At 51.8% G+C, this 15,911-nt stretch overlaps 1 protein-coding gene across 2 annotated transcripts; it reads left to right on the top strand.

The window, feature by feature from the left end:
• The first annotated feature begins 6,913 nt into the window (after positions 1–6,913).
• On the top strand, positions 6,914–15,639 carry MOB3C (MOB kinase activator 3C). Of its 2 annotated transcripts, none has more exons than XM_060004838.1 (4): positions 6,914–7,018; positions 10,644–11,112; positions 13,167–13,328; positions 13,694–15,639. In XM_060004838.1, the coding sequence occupies exons 2-4, from the start codon at positions 10,695–10,697 to the stop codon at positions 13,804–13,806; spliced, it is 693 nt and encodes a 230-aa protein (XP_059860821.1). In that variant the 5' UTR covers positions 6,914–7,018; positions 10,644–10,694; the 3' UTR covers positions 13,807–15,639. The 2 variants fall into 2 exon arrangements, with proteins under 2 accessions (XP_059860821.1, XP_059860829.1); XM_060004846.2 differs by having other exon boundaries at positions 13,167–13,369; positions 13,694–13,803.
• The last annotated feature ends 272 nt before the right edge of the window (positions 15,640–15,911 follow it).

Raw genomic sequence — 15,911 nt, 5'->3', positions numbered from 1 at the left:
CTTGTTGCAGAGCACGGGCTCTAGGCACATGGACTTCAGTAGTTGTGGAGCTTGGGCTCTAGAGTGCAGGCTCCATAGTTGTGGTGCACAGGCTGAGTTGCTCGCAGCATGTGGGATCTTCCTGGACCAGGGCTCGAACCAGTGCCCCCTGAATTGGCAGGCGGCCTCTTTACTGCGCCACAAGGGAAGTCCCAACATCTTTAATAATGACAGTGTTTCTATCTGAGAATGCATATCTTTCCATTTGCTCAGCTTATTTTGTATCCATCAGTGTTAAAGTTTTTTCATATAGGTTTGCATCTCTTGTTAGATTTATTATTAGTTATTTTATTATTTTTTGTTGCCATTGTAAGTGGGACTTTCTTTTTCCATTATATTTTCTAGCTAGCTGTAGTTTGAATATATGAAATCTATTTATTTATGTATATTTTTGTGCTCTGCTACCTTACTGAGTTCTCTTATTGTTTATAGTAAATTTTTAGTTGACTTCCTGTGTTTTCTAGGGAGACAACCGTACTGTCTGCAAATAATAGCATTTTCCTTCTTTTCCATTTTTACACTTCTGATGTCTTTCTCTTACCTAATTGCATTGGCTATTACCTCCAATATAATGTTAAATAATAGACGTGGGCATCCTCATCTTGTTTGTGACTTTAGTAGAAATGATTCTTGAATTACCGCTTAACAATTAGCAGTTCTTAAAAAAATAAATATTAGTACCCTAACTACTCCATTTGGCTCTGAAAAACATATATTTTATCACATTAGGAAAAATGCCCTTGATTTCTATCTTATAGAGTTACTTTTAAAAATCAAGTGTTGATTTTGTCAAATGTTTTTCCAGTACATATGGAGATAATTTGGTTTTCACCCTAGATCTATAAATGATGAATTTTATTAATAGTGTTCCTAATTTTTGGTGGTTTTTAAAAAAATTTAAGTATAGTTGATTTACCATGCTGTGCTAGTTTCTGATGTACAGCAAAATGATTGAGATATATATATATATATATATATATATATATATGTATTTTAGTTTCTTTTCCATTAGAGGTTATTAGAAGATATTGAATATAGTTCCCTGTGCTATACAGTAGGTCCCTGCTGTTTATCTATTTCACATATAGTAGTGTGTATCTGTTAGTCCTATAACTTTTCTTTTTACAGTTGGTTTGTTCAAATCAGGATCCAAATAAGATCCATACCTTGCAACTGGATAGTCTTTTAAGTCAGTTTTTTAAAATTCATTTTTTAACAATTTTAGACTCACATAAAAGTTGCAAAAATGATACAGAATTCCTGTGTACCCTTTACCCAGCCTCCTCCAATGATAGCCTTACATAACCATAGTAGAATTATCAAAACCAGGAAATTGGCATCAGTACAATACTATTTTTTTTTTTGAATTTCGCCTCACTAGTGAGTGACCTCTGCTCAATTTCCTTAGGCTTCTCTGACTTGCCTTATTCACGAGGCACTCTTTTATTTCTTTCTTTATTTCTTTCTTTATTTTTGGCTGTGTTGGGTCTTCGTTTCTGTGCGAGGGCTTTCTCTAGTTGCGGCGAGGGGGGGCCACTCTTCATCGCGGTGCGCGGGCCTCTCACTGTCGCGGCCTCTCTTGTTGCGGAGCACAGGCTCAAGACGCACAGGCTCAGTAGTTGTGGCTCACGGGCCCAGTTGCTCCGCGGCATGTGGGATCCTCTCGGACCAGGGCTCAAACCCATGTCCCCTGCATTAGCAGGTGGATTCTCAACCACTGCGCCACCAGGGAAGCCCAGTACAATACTATTAAAACTACAGACTTTATTTGGATTTTACCAGTTTTTGTATGTACTCATTTTTCATTTTTCTCCTTTTGTATGTAAGTCTATGAAATTTTATCACATGCATAGGTTTGTCAGGATACAGAACTGTCAGGATACAGAACTGTCACCCACAAAGTCCTCTGTGCGATCTTTTTTTTAAAATTTATTTTATTGCAGTATAGTTGATTTACAATGTTGTGTTAATTTCTACTGTACAGCAAGGTGATCCACATATATATATACACATATATATATGTATATATGTTCTTTTTCATAGTCTTTTCCATTATGGTTTATGTGCTATGTCTTTAGAATTGCATGCACCTTGCCAACTCTAACTTCTGGCAACCACTGATCTGCTCTCCATCACTATCATTTTGTTATTTTGAGAATTTATATAAATGAAATCATATAGTATATTACCTTTTAAGGTTGAATTTTTTCACTCAGCATAATGCCCTTGAAACCATTCAAGTTGTTACAAATATCAATAGTTGATTTGTTTTTATTGCTGAGTAATATTCCATATGGTCACTTTTAACTAATAGGTGTCCCCTCATCTCTTTTGTTTCCTTGCTATTTATTTATTGAGAATCTAACCTATAGAATTTTCCTCATTCTGGATTTTGCTGATTTCATCCCCAGTGTCATTTCACTTGTTCCTCTATTCCCAGTCCTTCATATAACTGATAGTTAGATTTCCAGGCCTAGTCAGAATCAGATGGTTCTCTGTAAGGAAACTCCATCCCCACTGGCAACTCTGAGGCACATGTTACTGAACACACTTGGAGAAAGGATACTGCGGAGGAAGGAAGAAAATGCCATAGGGACTGGAGCAGTCTGAAGAGGCTTGCCTGTAGGAGAAGGGCTATGAACTGGGGTGGTGCTCCAGGCAGGCAGCTTCAGAGGCTGAATATGAGGCACCACTGTGGCAGAGGAGGGGTTAGGGTTGGACAGAACGTCCTGTGCAGGCTTCGTGGTGGGTTCTATGGAAGTCTGAGCCTGGGACACTGGTGAACCTCCCCCCACCCGACTATCACCTCCACTCCTGGGACACTTCTGAGCTGAGAACAAACCCAAGTGATTGGAGGGCGTGCACCTGGGGGAGGGGGCAGTGCCTAGCAGGGCCATGTTGGGGGTCAGGTAGGGGGGCTGTGAAATTGTCCTAAGGCCCTTATGCACCCCAGGTTTCCACCACAGCCTCTAGAGGTCTCCTTGCCTCCAACTCGAGAGATGGATGGGGAGCTGAGAGGGAGGAGGACCTTGGAGCATGGGCAAGGTTCTCAAGGTCAAGAGGGCACTCCTGCTCTTCAGAGGGACTGAAACCCTCTGAAGCCCATGTCACAGGGGGGCTGTGCCATTTTCGCTTGCACACTTCCCTCCGGAGAAGTGAGTGTAGCCATCCAGGCTGCATGGTTGGAGAGCTCTGATGTGCCAAGTGTCTCCTCGTGTTATCCTGGTCTCTGCCCCGTGCCCTCCAGGACCAGAGAAATAAGTGCAGTCCCTCTTCTACACAAAAGCCTGCAGGGTGCTTGAAGGCAGTACCCCTAGAAAGACTGGCTGCAGACTTCTGCTGCTTATGAGGACTAGCACATCTGATCCTCACAGCTCTTCCATGGGAGGCTTATTATTACTATTGTTGTTGTTGTTTCTTTGTTTTGTTTTGTTTTGTTTTGTTTTGCCATGCCACTCGGCATGTGGGATCTTAGTTCCCCGACCAGGGATCGAACCGATGCCCCCTGCAGTGGACACGTGGAGTCTTAACCACTAGACCCCCAGGGAAGTCCCAGTTGTTGTTGTTTCTGTATTACAGAAGCGGAAATAGGCTCAGAGAGGTCCCACAGAATTTTGATGTACATATTTCTCAACCTTGTCTTCCCCTGTCACATTCCCTTGAAACTTGTCTTCTTCAAGCTAAAGGAAGTCCAACCTTAATTCCTCTTACTGCCATGAGGGTGTCCTTTGCTTTTCCTCAGTGTGCCAGGATGGAAGACCCAGGATAGGAGATCCTACCTTCTGGGCAGGGAGGGGCAGAAACTGAAATAGAAACCTTTTCTTGGGAGAGTGAGGAGAAGGTGGGCCCCATCAGACTACAGGAGAAGTCTGTAGTCTGGTGGGGTGAGCTGGGACTACTGTTGCTCATTCTGGGAGAAGTTTGGGATTGGGGAGCCTTTTCTGGCATGGGAGGGGCTAGGGAGTTCGCAGGGAGAGGTCACTCTGTATCAGTGGAGTCACTGGGTACAGGCCCACAGAGGCAGGAGCAGGAAGCTGGTCTTGATAAGGCACTTGGAATGGTATGGCTGGAAGATGCTTTTGTGGTACAGATGGGGAAAAGTGAGGCCCAGAGAGGGGCAGAGGCTTTCCCAGAGACACAGAGCAGGGCAGGAGCCCAGGTCTGGACACCACTCCACTGCCACTTGGCTCTCCCATCAAGGAGCCTGGGCTGTGCAGTGGGAGAGGGTACATCTTCAACTAGGTCCTCGACGACTCCTGCCAAGCTTCAGAGATGGCCTTACGTGAGCACTTATCATACTCAGGACACAGTGTCAGGGAACAGTGCCTGTCCTGTGTAGGTAGGCAGTGCTGTGGTATTACAGCATGCCATCAGAGAGGGTAGGAGTAACCCAAGGACACACAGCTAATACATGGTAAAGCCTGGACCTTGTTCTCCAAGGTCTGGGTCTTCTCAGCCCCAACAGAGCCTCCTGGAAGAACACAGTCTCACTAGCCCAGACTGAGAGTCACAGGAAGGGGGTACAGGATGTTTGTGGGATCTGGGCTATCTCTGGCTTCTCCCAACCCTTCCACCTGCCTCCCATCCCACATGCCAGCCTGTCAGCTTGTATTGAGGCAGACACCCAGGGGCTCTGTTGATAAGCTGGGAACTTCTGAAGTTTCTTCAAAATGGATCAACCTAATTTCCCACAGTGTAAGATTCCATGCTTTTCACTCTTCAGCAAGCAAACTCCTGCCTATCTTATAAAACCCAGCTCAGAGGTACAGCAAATGACCATGTACAAAGCCACAGAGGGAGTCACATCACATTCCAAAGAATCTTACAGTCCATGATCTCTGACCACAATGAAATACCATTAGAAGTCAACAAGAAATATAAACCTCCCATAGGTTGAGAAACTAAAAAACACACTTCTAGATCATCCATGGGTTAAAGAGGAAATGACAATGAAATTATGAAATATTTAGAACTGAATGATAAGGAAAGCACAAGCAGTTTCTACTTCCTTTGTGAAGTCAAAGTCCCTGGGCCCACGTGCTGAGTATCTTCCACTGCCCCTCCAGATGCACTCCAACCTCCTCCTCCAAGCTCTAGGTCCCAGGAGGCTGACCTCTATGGGCTGCATCAACTGGCTCCCTTGCCCTTGGCTTCTGGTAGGATTTGGCCAATGGGGAAATCTTGCCAGAAATCAGAGGGAGGGAAGTGGGGCCCCTTTTACCCCCAGTCTTTTGCAGTATGATTGCTGTGGGCTGGGTATGTCCCTCAAGCTCGGGCCACAGCTCTGGTCAATAATGCCATCCTCATGGCTCCCACTTTTACCCCTCCCTCCAGCTCAGGATAGACAGCAAAGGGCTACTAGTCCTTTGGTGATATGCTATCCCTGTGGTTTCCTTACACCCTGACTATACTTCTAAACACTGCTTTCTTTAAACTCTCCTCAAAGCACCCACTTTGGGTATTCCATGTGTTTCACGCCGATAACTCCACACTTACCAAGTGCTCGCTGTCAGTCCATAACCGTGTTCTCACAACTGGATGACTAAGCTCGGACCTTGTGTTATCTCTGTGTGTTGACCCCCCAGCTGACCTGTCAGCACCTGAGGCCAGCAACCGGGTCAGCTCCGTCACCTGATCCCCTGCTCTCAGTGCACAGCCATGCTCAATAAAGGGTATTAATTACGATATCAAATAAATGAAGGACTAGGTTTGAATTCCTTCTGCATACACTAGAGCATGCAAATGTTGGCCTATAGAGAATCTGGGGCTGAGTTAAGACTCAGACACCAAAAAAAAAGAGAGCTTCAGACTGGGATAAAAATAGGTATTCAATAAAAGAAAGAATCTTCAGTTCTATGAGCTAAGATGTTTAAGGATCCAGTGTGTTCTCATGCCATCCAGCAAGCAGAAGATCCAGACACAAGGGGAGCCCAGAGGGGCTTCTGTGCCATGTAAATGCCCATCTCCTGCCTCGAGCTCTCCCTTATCCCTGCCTGCTCACCTCTCATACCCCTCCAAGGTGACTTCTGTAGCCCATCTGTCTGCCTTGGCTCTCCCACCCTAGAAGGCCTCGAACCTTCCCTACCACCCTAGGGCAGAGCCAGCCAACTGGTCCCTGGGCCTGGGGCGCACCGTGTGCATTTTGTGCTGCTGCAGAATATTTGTCTGCCCTCAGGGGAAGAACCCAAGTAGAAAGTAGCAAAAGCAAATCAGGTCTTGAAGTCTTTGGATTTGGCTGGAAGAAAGTAAGGAAAGAAGCTATCCCAAAGTGGGAACAGCTGGAACAAAAATGTGGTGGGGGAAATGGGGTGACTTCCGCCCAGGAGTGAGGACCATCTGCCCAGCCTAAGTCAAGACCCCAGCCCTGGTGGGGGAGGTGAAAGTCTGTGATTTGAGCACTCTTGAGGGCCAGTCCTTTCAGTGCTGGGGTAGGGGACTCAGCTCATTGTACCCAAGGCATTCATTCATTAAGTGCCTGCTATGTGCCAGGCACTATGCCAGGAGCTGAGGGTATGGGAGTGCATAGTGATCTCCAGCTCAGGGACACACGAGACACAGAAGATTCTAGGAGGGCAAGGAAACCACCATTATCCAGCTCCAGACAGAAGCTGGGCTTGTCCCCATTTTACAGTCGAAGAAGTTGAGGCTGCCTCCTTGGCCCTCCTGAGAGGGCCAGCTCTTAGTCCTTTGCCCCTGGGAAGCTGGGGGAGCGATACAGACTCTCCGGAAAGGCGGGGGTATTGGGGTTGGGGGGGTCCCCTCTCCCCGCCCCTTCCCCGCCCCCTGGCCGCAGCGTGGCCGGGCAGGGAGGGCCGGGGCGGAGTTGGCGTCGCCTTGGGGCGGGAGGGCGACGCGGGCTCGGCAGGCAGACGGGCGAGAGGACCGGCGCGGCCGGCGACGAGCAAAAGGAGGGGACCGCCTGCTGGGGATGTGACCTCGCGGCCAGAGTGGACTCGCGCTAGCCCACGCGGCGGACCCCGTGAGTGCCCCTCGCGCCCCGCCGCGCACACGGCCCAGCCTCGTTTCCACTTTCATTTCTCCGGCCGTCCCGGCGTGGCACCGTCCCGAGGCGACCTGTGCCCGAGCAGGCTGGCCACAGCCCTCGGTCCGTGTCCGAAGCTCTGAGCTGGAAAGTCGGGGCTGGGGTTGAGGAGAGTCGGTTGAGGAGGGCGTGTCTTCGGAGGCGGAAATTTCAGGCCTGCTCCTCTGGGTCCTACGACCCGTCTGTCCTGGCGTCTGGGCTGGGGAGGCAGGGGTGTCAGGGGTCCTGGGAGAGGCCGAGGAGTGGTCGTAGGTGGCCAAGCGCCGCGGGGAAGAGCTGGGAGTCCTCGCCTCTACTTTTCTCTTGGATCTCAGCCCTCAGCCCTCCCGCCTGCCCCCACCCCCAACACACCAACACACACCACACACACACACACACACACACACACACACACACACACCACACACACACACCACACATACACCACACACACACACACCCCAACACACGCACACAACACACACACCAACACACACACACCACACATACACCACATGCACACACACCACACACACATTAACACACACACACCAACACACACACACACCACACATACACCACATGCACACACACCACACACACATTAACACACACACACCCCAACACATGCACACAACACACACCACGCACACAACACACACACCAACACACACAACACACACAACACACACACACACACACCTGCACTACTCTAGGCTGGATTCTGGCTTCAGACTGGGGCCAAGATCCTGGGTCAGGCCTGGGGGAGTGGCAGGTGTGGCTGAGCATCAGAAGCAGGCAGGGCCCCTCTGTGGTCTTCATTTGGGAAACCAAGATGCTCACCCAGGGAGCAAGCCATCACTAGCCACTTTAGGAGTGAAGGGACATCCAGAGTTAGGAAACGGGGGCCAAGAGGGGGAATGGCCATGGTTCGGAAGTTCAGGGAGGGGACAGAGATTCTGTGAGAGTTAGAAACTCAGTAAAGGGATGGGAGTGGGAAGTGAAGACAGACAAGTGGCACGGATACAAGGGCATCTATCCATCCCCCCACCCCCAAGCTTTCATTTTCCTGGGGAAAGACCCGGGCCTTGAAATTGTGCAGCAGGAAGGTGGGACTCTAGCTCACTGGTTAGGACACCAAAGTTGCTGTGGGGTGTGGGGAAGGCTCGGTGTGCTGGGGGAACAGGAATTAGGTTGGTCTAGTTGATGGGAAGATGCTTCCCCTTTCCCTTCACTCCCCTCCTTTCCCCTTATCTCCACCAGACCAGCGACCAGGCAGTGCAGGAAAATGGCCCTTTACTAGTTGTCATGCCCCACCTTATCCCAGTGTCCAGTTTTGCCATTGGAGATCCCCTGCCTATAACTTGCTGTGTGAATGCAGTCTCCTCAAGTCCCCTTACTGGGCCTCAGTTTCCCCATCCATACAAGAAGTGGGTTGGGCCAGTTGATTTCTCAGGGCTATTTCAATCCTATGATTCTTGATTTTGAGCTTTCCTTAAAGCCTGAGCATCCGCTATGTGCCAGGCCCTGACCGAGGCGGGGGGGTGGGGCTGGTGGGGGACCAAATGGCCAAAGAGTAATCTCCACCTAAGGACAAAGAGATCTGGCTTCAGTAGAGGGGCTGTGGGAGGAGGTAGCATTCAACCTGACAGTGTGAGTCAAGCCAAGGGACCAGTGTAAGAAAACACACAGAAGCAGGAGTTGGGGGCATGTTCAGGGATCAGGAAGAAGCCCAGGGTAGTTTCTGTAGGGAAGTGAGGCAGGAAAGCTAGGGTGAGGTGTTGAATGCCAGGGTGAGGGACTGTTGGTAGCTGTCACTGAGGGGGGCTGTGCAAAGGTGGAGAGCCCAGGGACCCAACCTAATTGCAGTGTGAATGATTTTGGAAGGTCCTGCCCCAAGCAGAGTTTAGAATGCAGGCTGCAATTCAAGCATGGAAATCTCCTCTTGGATCAGGAAGTCCCACACTGGGAACTTCTTTGGGTGAGAAGTTGAGGGGTGGGGGATGGATGACCTGCCACATCTTTGAGGTTTTTTCAAGAGGACAAGATCTTGCTGGGAGACCTGCCCCTACTCTCCAAACTCCTCTCATTTTACTTGACTTCCCCTTCATGGCCTGTGTGTTGCGTGTTTTAGACTTCTCCACTAGCTTGACTTGTCTGACATGATGACCCACATGTACCTTTGGTTACATCCAATTGTCACCTTGTTCCCACCCTCCCTTCCCCAAACCTGTCCCAGTATTTCTAGAGATATGAGAAAGGAAAATACTCCAGTGTCAGCTCTGAGGTCAAGGCCAGGCTTTGTGGCTGTATTCAAGCCTCAGTCTAGGGTTAGAGTCCAGGACTCAAATTGACCAGGGTCAGGGCCAGGTCATAGTTCAGCCTGCAGCCCAAAAGCTCAGTGTTTAGCCTACACTTAGCCTTAGTGCTCAGTCTGGGGTCAGGATCAGTGCTCATGTGGCTAAATTCCAGTGGGTACTTGGCTCTGCATTTCCCAAGAGCTCACACACTCACAGGGGAGATGAGGTGACTACCCTGGAAGTCCCAGGAACTTGGCCTGTGACTGACGGAGGAAGTTGCATGGCCCAATCCATGCCTGCTGTAGGGGTCACCCAGCAGTGGTGGATGAGACTAGAACCCAGGTCTCCAGCCTCAAAGCCTGGGGCTCTTATCACCGTCCCCAAAGTCTGTTCGGAGACTGAGATCCTTCAATTCTAAGAGGCAAAGCAAATCCTTCTGAATTCTGGATGGGCCCAGCTGGGTGATTTGACTGCATTTTCCTACCTTCCAGTGCCGGGCACATAGTATGTGCTGTAGGAATGTCTACTGAATGTCAGGTGCAGTGGGAGGGGCCGCCGGCTGTTCTGGTTTGTGTTTCAGGCTGGAGGAGGCTAGCTTGGGAGGAAGGATCTCCAGCCACTGCTGGAGGAAGTGGTGCCCTTCTGGACCTGCCACCTCCCCCTCCCTCCAGTGCCTGCAGCCACACTCAGAGGCCACCCAGCTGGCCATACGAGAGCTCTTTCCTTTCAGGGTAATAAAAGGAAAGTACATTTTTGGTAGAAAAGTCCCTTGTGCTCCCTGGGAATCCCCGGTGACCGGATGGACTGCGGGATATCTCAGAGGAAGCCGAGGGTGGGGGCTCCCCCCTAGCCCCAGGACAATGCAGGCCGGCTCTCCCACGCTTTACCAACTAGCCCATGGGATCCCCAGAGGTCATCTTGTCCAGGCCTCTGCCTCCTGCAGGGGCCTCTGCCTGCAGGAAGCCTCTGCCAGCTCTCTAATGGTTCACAGCAAGTCTGAGGAGCACCTGTCTGGAGCCCAGGCCCAGCCCTCTCTCTGAGACACAATGAAAGTGGAGAGGAAACTAAACAAGATGGGAGGGCTGTGGACGCTTGGCAGGGGGAGCTAGGGTATCTGGAAATAGGGCAGGATGCTGGACTGTGGGGATGAGGAGGATTTAGATTCCAGGCAGAGAATTCCAGGCCAAAAGCCGAGAGGTGGGAGGGAAATGATGTGTTGGGAAGTCAAGCCCATTTGGTAAGGACCTGACCACCATGCTCCCCCATGCCCTTGGCCCTGGCAGGGCATCCGCAGGGCCTGCCCCTGGACCCCTGGCCCTCGGCCTATCCTGGCCATGGCGCTGTGCCTGAAGCAGGTGTTCGCCAAAGACAAGACGTTCAGGCCGCGGAAGCGCTTCGAGCCGGGCACACAGCGCTTTGAGCTGTATAAGAAGGCGCAGGCGTCGCTCAAGTCGGGTCTGGACCTGCGCAGTGTGGTGAGGCTGCCACCGGGTGAGAACATCGACGACTGGATCGCCGTGCACGTGGTGGACTTCTTCAACCGCATCAACCTCATCTACGGTACTATGGCCGAGCGCTGCAGCGAGAGCAGCTGCCCGGTCATGGCCGGCGGGCCCCGCTACGAGTACCGCTGGCAGGACGAGCGCCAGTACCGGCGGCCGGCCAAGCTCTCGGCGCCTCGCTACATGGCATTGCTCATGGACTGGATTGAGGGCCTCATCAACGACGAGGATGTCTTTCCCACGCGCGTGGGTGAGTGCCGCCTGGCAGGCAGGTCAGGCCTGGCTAGGGAGGAAGGGAGCCAGCGGGGCCCATCGCGCAGATGAGGCATTTAGCTTGATACAGCCATGTTGTAGAAGAGGAAACGGAGGCTCAGGGAGATCGTGTCTGCTCAAGATTGAGCATCTTGAGCTAGGGCTGCCTGGCTCCCAGTTTGGGGCCTCTTTTTGTCTGAAGCTTGAGTGTCCCTCCAGGGAACACCCTGGCAAGACCACTGTGATTCTCAAAACCTTCCAGAACAAGTGCCTCAAGGTGCTCCTAGCAGATCGCCCGCCCTGCTTGGGCTGATCTGACTTGCAGCCTCCTGGGAGTCCCCTCTGACTCCTGGCCCCAGGAAAGGGAAAGGGGTGGGGCCCCATGGGGGCCAGACGGTATGTCCTCCTCAGTGGGCTCTGAAGGCAGAATTTTCCCTGTCAAGCCCAATCCATGGAGCCTTTTCTTTTCTCAGCTGGGCAGCCTGGGCAGGTGAGGGTGGGGAGAGGAGATGAATGATGTCATCCTGGTCCGGCTTCCCCACCCAAGGGCAGCAAGACACGGTATTGGCTCAGGAGCTGAGCAGGCATGACCCTGTGTTCATCACAGCAGCCGCGCCCCACCAGGGCCTCCTGTTCATCTGTGTTAAGGCTATGGGAATCAGAGATGGGCGGGGCAGGGTGGTCAGGCCTGGAGGGGAGAAGTCTGAATGCTGAGGGCCTTGAGTCACAAATCAGTGCCCACGCCCCTCCCCAGTCAGTGGCCTTCCATTTCCTGCACTATCATGTCCAACATGGGTATCTTCATTTCACATGAGAGGAAACAGGCCGAGAGAATCAGGAGGGACTCAGAACCAGCTCAGGTCTCTTGAGGCCCAGGGCCCCACATCTAGATGGACAGGACAAGTCTGAGGGACCTGGGCTGGGCCTGGAAGGGCTCACAGGGAGACAGGGCTCAGCCCCACCCGAGAGCAGTGAGGAAGGGGAAGGGCCTCATGGAGTGGGGAGAGTCAGTGTGGGCCTGCGTCTGACTGCTTGTTCCCTTCTAGTCTTCACCCCCAGGCCTGTGAGATCCCAGGTGCCTGTGCCTTAATCCTGGGATGGCTCTGCCACCGCAGAGAAGAGAGAGTAGCCCCCAAGATCTCCACCGTGAGCATGGGGGACTGTACAGAAATTGTGCCTTTTCCACAGGTCCTAGACCTTGTCTCTGGCAGGGTCTGTGGCATTTATCCGAGGGGTGCTGCAGTGCAGTGCAAAGAGGGCTTGAATCCTGCCTCCAGTCTGTACTAATTAATAGTTGTGTGGCCTTGGGCAAGTGGTTCCACATTTATGCACCTCTGTTTTATCAGATCTAGAATGGCTGCCATACCCATTATCATACCAGGCTAAAGGTGCAAAGGACCCAGCACAAGGCCTGGCTCACAGATAGAAGGTTCTTGTGAGTCTTATTGACTATTTGAAGGACTGAGAGATATACGAACTTGTTCATGAAGATTTAGTAATTCTCAGGATTGGCGTCTGGGGCCTGCCGTGTGAATGTTGCGAAGGGGAAGGAGTCGGTAGGGCTGGAGAGGCAAGTCAGGATCAGATCATGAAAGGCCTTGAGCAGGCGCCATGCTGGGAAGTTAGGACTCAATCCTGAAGGCCCATATTCTTAAAAATGGACCCCAGATATTGATGAACTCTCCTTGGAATTGCGTCCAAGGGTGTTGTGTGCGAGCACCTACAGATGCGCATGTTTCTGGGGAGAGTTTTGGCATAACTTCTATTATAGTCTAAGAAGGGTTGGTCAGTGACCCAACAAAGTAGCAGAGTCCTGTTCAGGGTGATGGGAAAATCAGAAGATGATTTGTATTTCAGCAGAGGAGAGGCACAGTGCTTCATTAAAAAGGGAAGTATGGGAGAAAGCAAACCTTGATCTCTGTTTCCCACAGGGAAGTGTGCTAGGGAAGAGGCCATCTTGGGCAGAGGCTGCCTGTGTCGGGGAGGGCAGGGTTGGGCAGAGTTTCATCATCAGATTGCTGATGCCCCATATCTGCCCATCCCGCCCCCTAGGAGTTCCCTTCCCCAAGAACTTCCAGCAGGTCTGCACCAAGATCCTGACCCGCCTCTTCCGCGTCTTTGTGCATGTCTACATCCACCACTTCGACAGCATTCTCAGCATGGGGGCCGAGGCGCACGTCAACACCTGTTACAAGCACTTCTATTACTTCATCCGTGAGTTCAGCCTGGTGGACCAGCGGGAGCTGGAGCCACTGGTGAGGCCAAGCCCCTACTGCCCTCCCCCACCAGGGCTAGCCTCTGAGTTTTCAGATCCGAAGGCTACCTGCTTTAAGAAAATCCAATATCCAAGTGGATATGTTAGGGGACCGCAATTCATTTAACAATGGATTTTGTACTTTAATAGCGACTTCATTCAAGTATCAGTTTACAAACACAGATCTGCAGCCTGGAGTTGGGAGGCGGTGGTGGCGGGAAGGGGCCAGGCTCAGGCAGAAGAGTAGCCAGGCCCTGTGGTTTGGAAACGGGCTGCCTGGCAGGTTGAGCTCTGACTGACCCCTCCCCACCTTGTGTCTCTGCAGAGGGAGATGACAGAGCGGATCTGTCACTGAGCCCAGACCTGGACCTTGTTGCCCATCAGATGGACCATCTGAACACAGAGTGGCGAGGGAGGGGACCCTCAGAAGTCTGGTAGCAGAGGGACCTGAAGGCCCTGGGGCCCCTCCACACACCCAAAGCCCCTGGACTTCTGGTTCTCAGGAGTCTGCCCACATGTCCCCCTGACTGTTTGTGAGTGGAGTAGGGAAGAGCTTAAAGGTGGGCAGACAGGTAAAAAGGAGCAGCTAAACCCTTAGCATGCAGTCTAGTCTGCTCTGACACTTGACCCTTCCACGGTGGTTGCCAAGCCTGTTTGGGGAACGTGGATGTGGCTGAAGTGACGGCAAGAAAGATGCAAGAGCATGAGCAGCCTGTGAGTGAGTGGACACGGATGACACGTGTGTATCGGTGTGTACGTGTATGATTTTGACTGTGGGGTGTGTCTGTGAGAGCTACGTGCCTTAGACTGTTCCTGGCACATAGTAGGCCCTCCATAAATGTTAGGTAAATTGATGGATGGATGGAAGGGAAGGAAGGAAGGAAGTAGGGATTAGGGCCATCGGACCGTGACCACTTAGGAATGATGACGAGTCAGTCTCCCCATTTGGTGTGTCTGACTGTGTGTGTAAGTGCACGAACTGTGGTGGTAGATGTGGCTCCATGTTTGAATCTTCCAGGCTACCATCTTCCATCAGCATGAGCTCTGGGGAGCCACTGATGGGGGGAGGTAGGAAGGGGGGCCCTGCCCTGACTAAAATCCTGGCCCACCATAGGTTCTGATTTGCTCAGCTAGAGATGCCCAGGAGCTGTCATTTCCCCCATCCCTCTGCCTCCAGAAGGCCTGATTATAGATAGCCTCATGGGCGTCAGGGGTGATTCTTCATGTCCACAAAGATCCCCAGTCCTTAAATCAGGAATCATACACTCCAGTCTAGCTTCCTGAATCTCCAGATGTGGTTGTGAGGATCTGAAGCCCAGCACAAGATCATCCTCCAACCCACAAAGCTAGTGAGCTTGAATTGGGAAGCTCCGGAGCCTTATCTCCCACCTGGGACATTGAGGACCACATAGCTGTGAATGGACTCTTCCAGGCTTGGAGAGCCCCCATCCTGCAAGTGCCTGCCTCCTTCCCAACCATCCCTGAAATATTCCAGCTGGTTGGATCTCAGAGCATAGCTGTCCACAGAGACACTGGCCATGCCCAGCCCTGCGCCCAGACCCACAGGTGGGGAAACTGAGGCAGGGACAAGGCCCTCCTCTCCTGGAGACTCCAGGCTGGGGGGCCAGGATGGAGAGCCAGAAGGAATCTGAGGATCATCCAGTCTCACTCAGAATCATCCACGTACATGGGAGGAAACTGAAGCCAGAGGAGAGGCGGGAGAAGCTGTCCAAGGCCTCCCAGCAAAGCTTTTGTGGAGCTGGAGTGGAAACCAGGGGTTCTGACTCCCACCCCTGGCCTGTGGATTGCTACACAGGGAGATGAGATGCACTCCAAAGGAGGGAGCTTCTCTCCAGGATACAACTGTTCCTGCTTTGAGCAAGGATTTCTAGTCTGATGCCAGAGTACCCCACCACCCCTGTGGTCTGCTGGGGTTGTCTGCTGAGCCAAAACTCCAAAATCATGCCCCTCTCCATGGCCCCGCAGCTGCCAGATCTCTGGGGAAGCAGATGGGGCTCCTGGGTCCAGCCAGCTGGACCTGGGACAGCTGCCTCCAGAGAAGTTCCCGAGGGAAGCACTGGCCCAGCAGCTTTGCCAGAAGCTCTGGTGTGAGGGGGGTGGTGGGGGGTGGTGTCAAAGGTTCTGCCAAGGAGGACTGTGGATTGGAAGATGGAGTCTAGGCTATGGCCAGTACTGATTATGCGGCAGGGGGCGGGGGATGTATTTTTTTGTGAAACAGAGGGAAATTTTATTGTTGTTATTTTTGGTAAAATAAAGGAGGCAAACTAAAGGCCCTGGTGGGAAGCTGTGGTCTGGGTGCCACATGGCTCCTGGGAAGGCTGTGGAAGGAACTGGGCCAGAATGGGGCAGGGAGGGCTTTTTGTCCTGAGATCCTGGGCCATGTGGAGGGCTGGCTGATGTGGTCATGTCTGGCCCAGCTCTCCAGGGTGGGGTCACCAAGGTTTTCCCAGGGCTCTGAGAATCCTAGGCCCAGAATTCCTGGGCTAGGCTAGGAACCTCAGAGTGGGGAGGGCTTCGGGGAA

Source organism: Delphinus delphis, chromosome 1, assembly GCF_949987515.2.
Source record: "Delphinus delphis chromosome 1, mDelDel1.2, whole genome shotgun sequence".
Taxonomy (NCBI): domain Eukaryota; kingdom Metazoa; phylum Chordata; class Mammalia; order Artiodactyla; family Delphinidae; genus Delphinus; species Delphinus delphis.
This window is presented reverse-complemented; position numbering and strand designations above follow the sequence as displayed.

Bases quoted from the DNA above. Each gene is read 5' to 3' on its own strand.
- MOB3C (XM_060004838.1), top strand. From the start codon at position 10,695: ATGGCGCTGTGCCTGAAGCAGGTGTTCGCCAAAGACAAGACGTTCAGG. The intron at 11,113-13,166 runs GTGAGTGCCGCC...CCCGCCCCCTAG, and splicing joins TGTCTTTCCCACGCGCGTGG to GAGTTCCCTTCCCCAAGAAC. The intron at 13,329-13,693 runs GTGAGTTCAGCC...GTGTCTCTGCAG, and splicing joins GCACTTCTATTACTTCATCC to AGGGAGATGACAGAGCGGAT.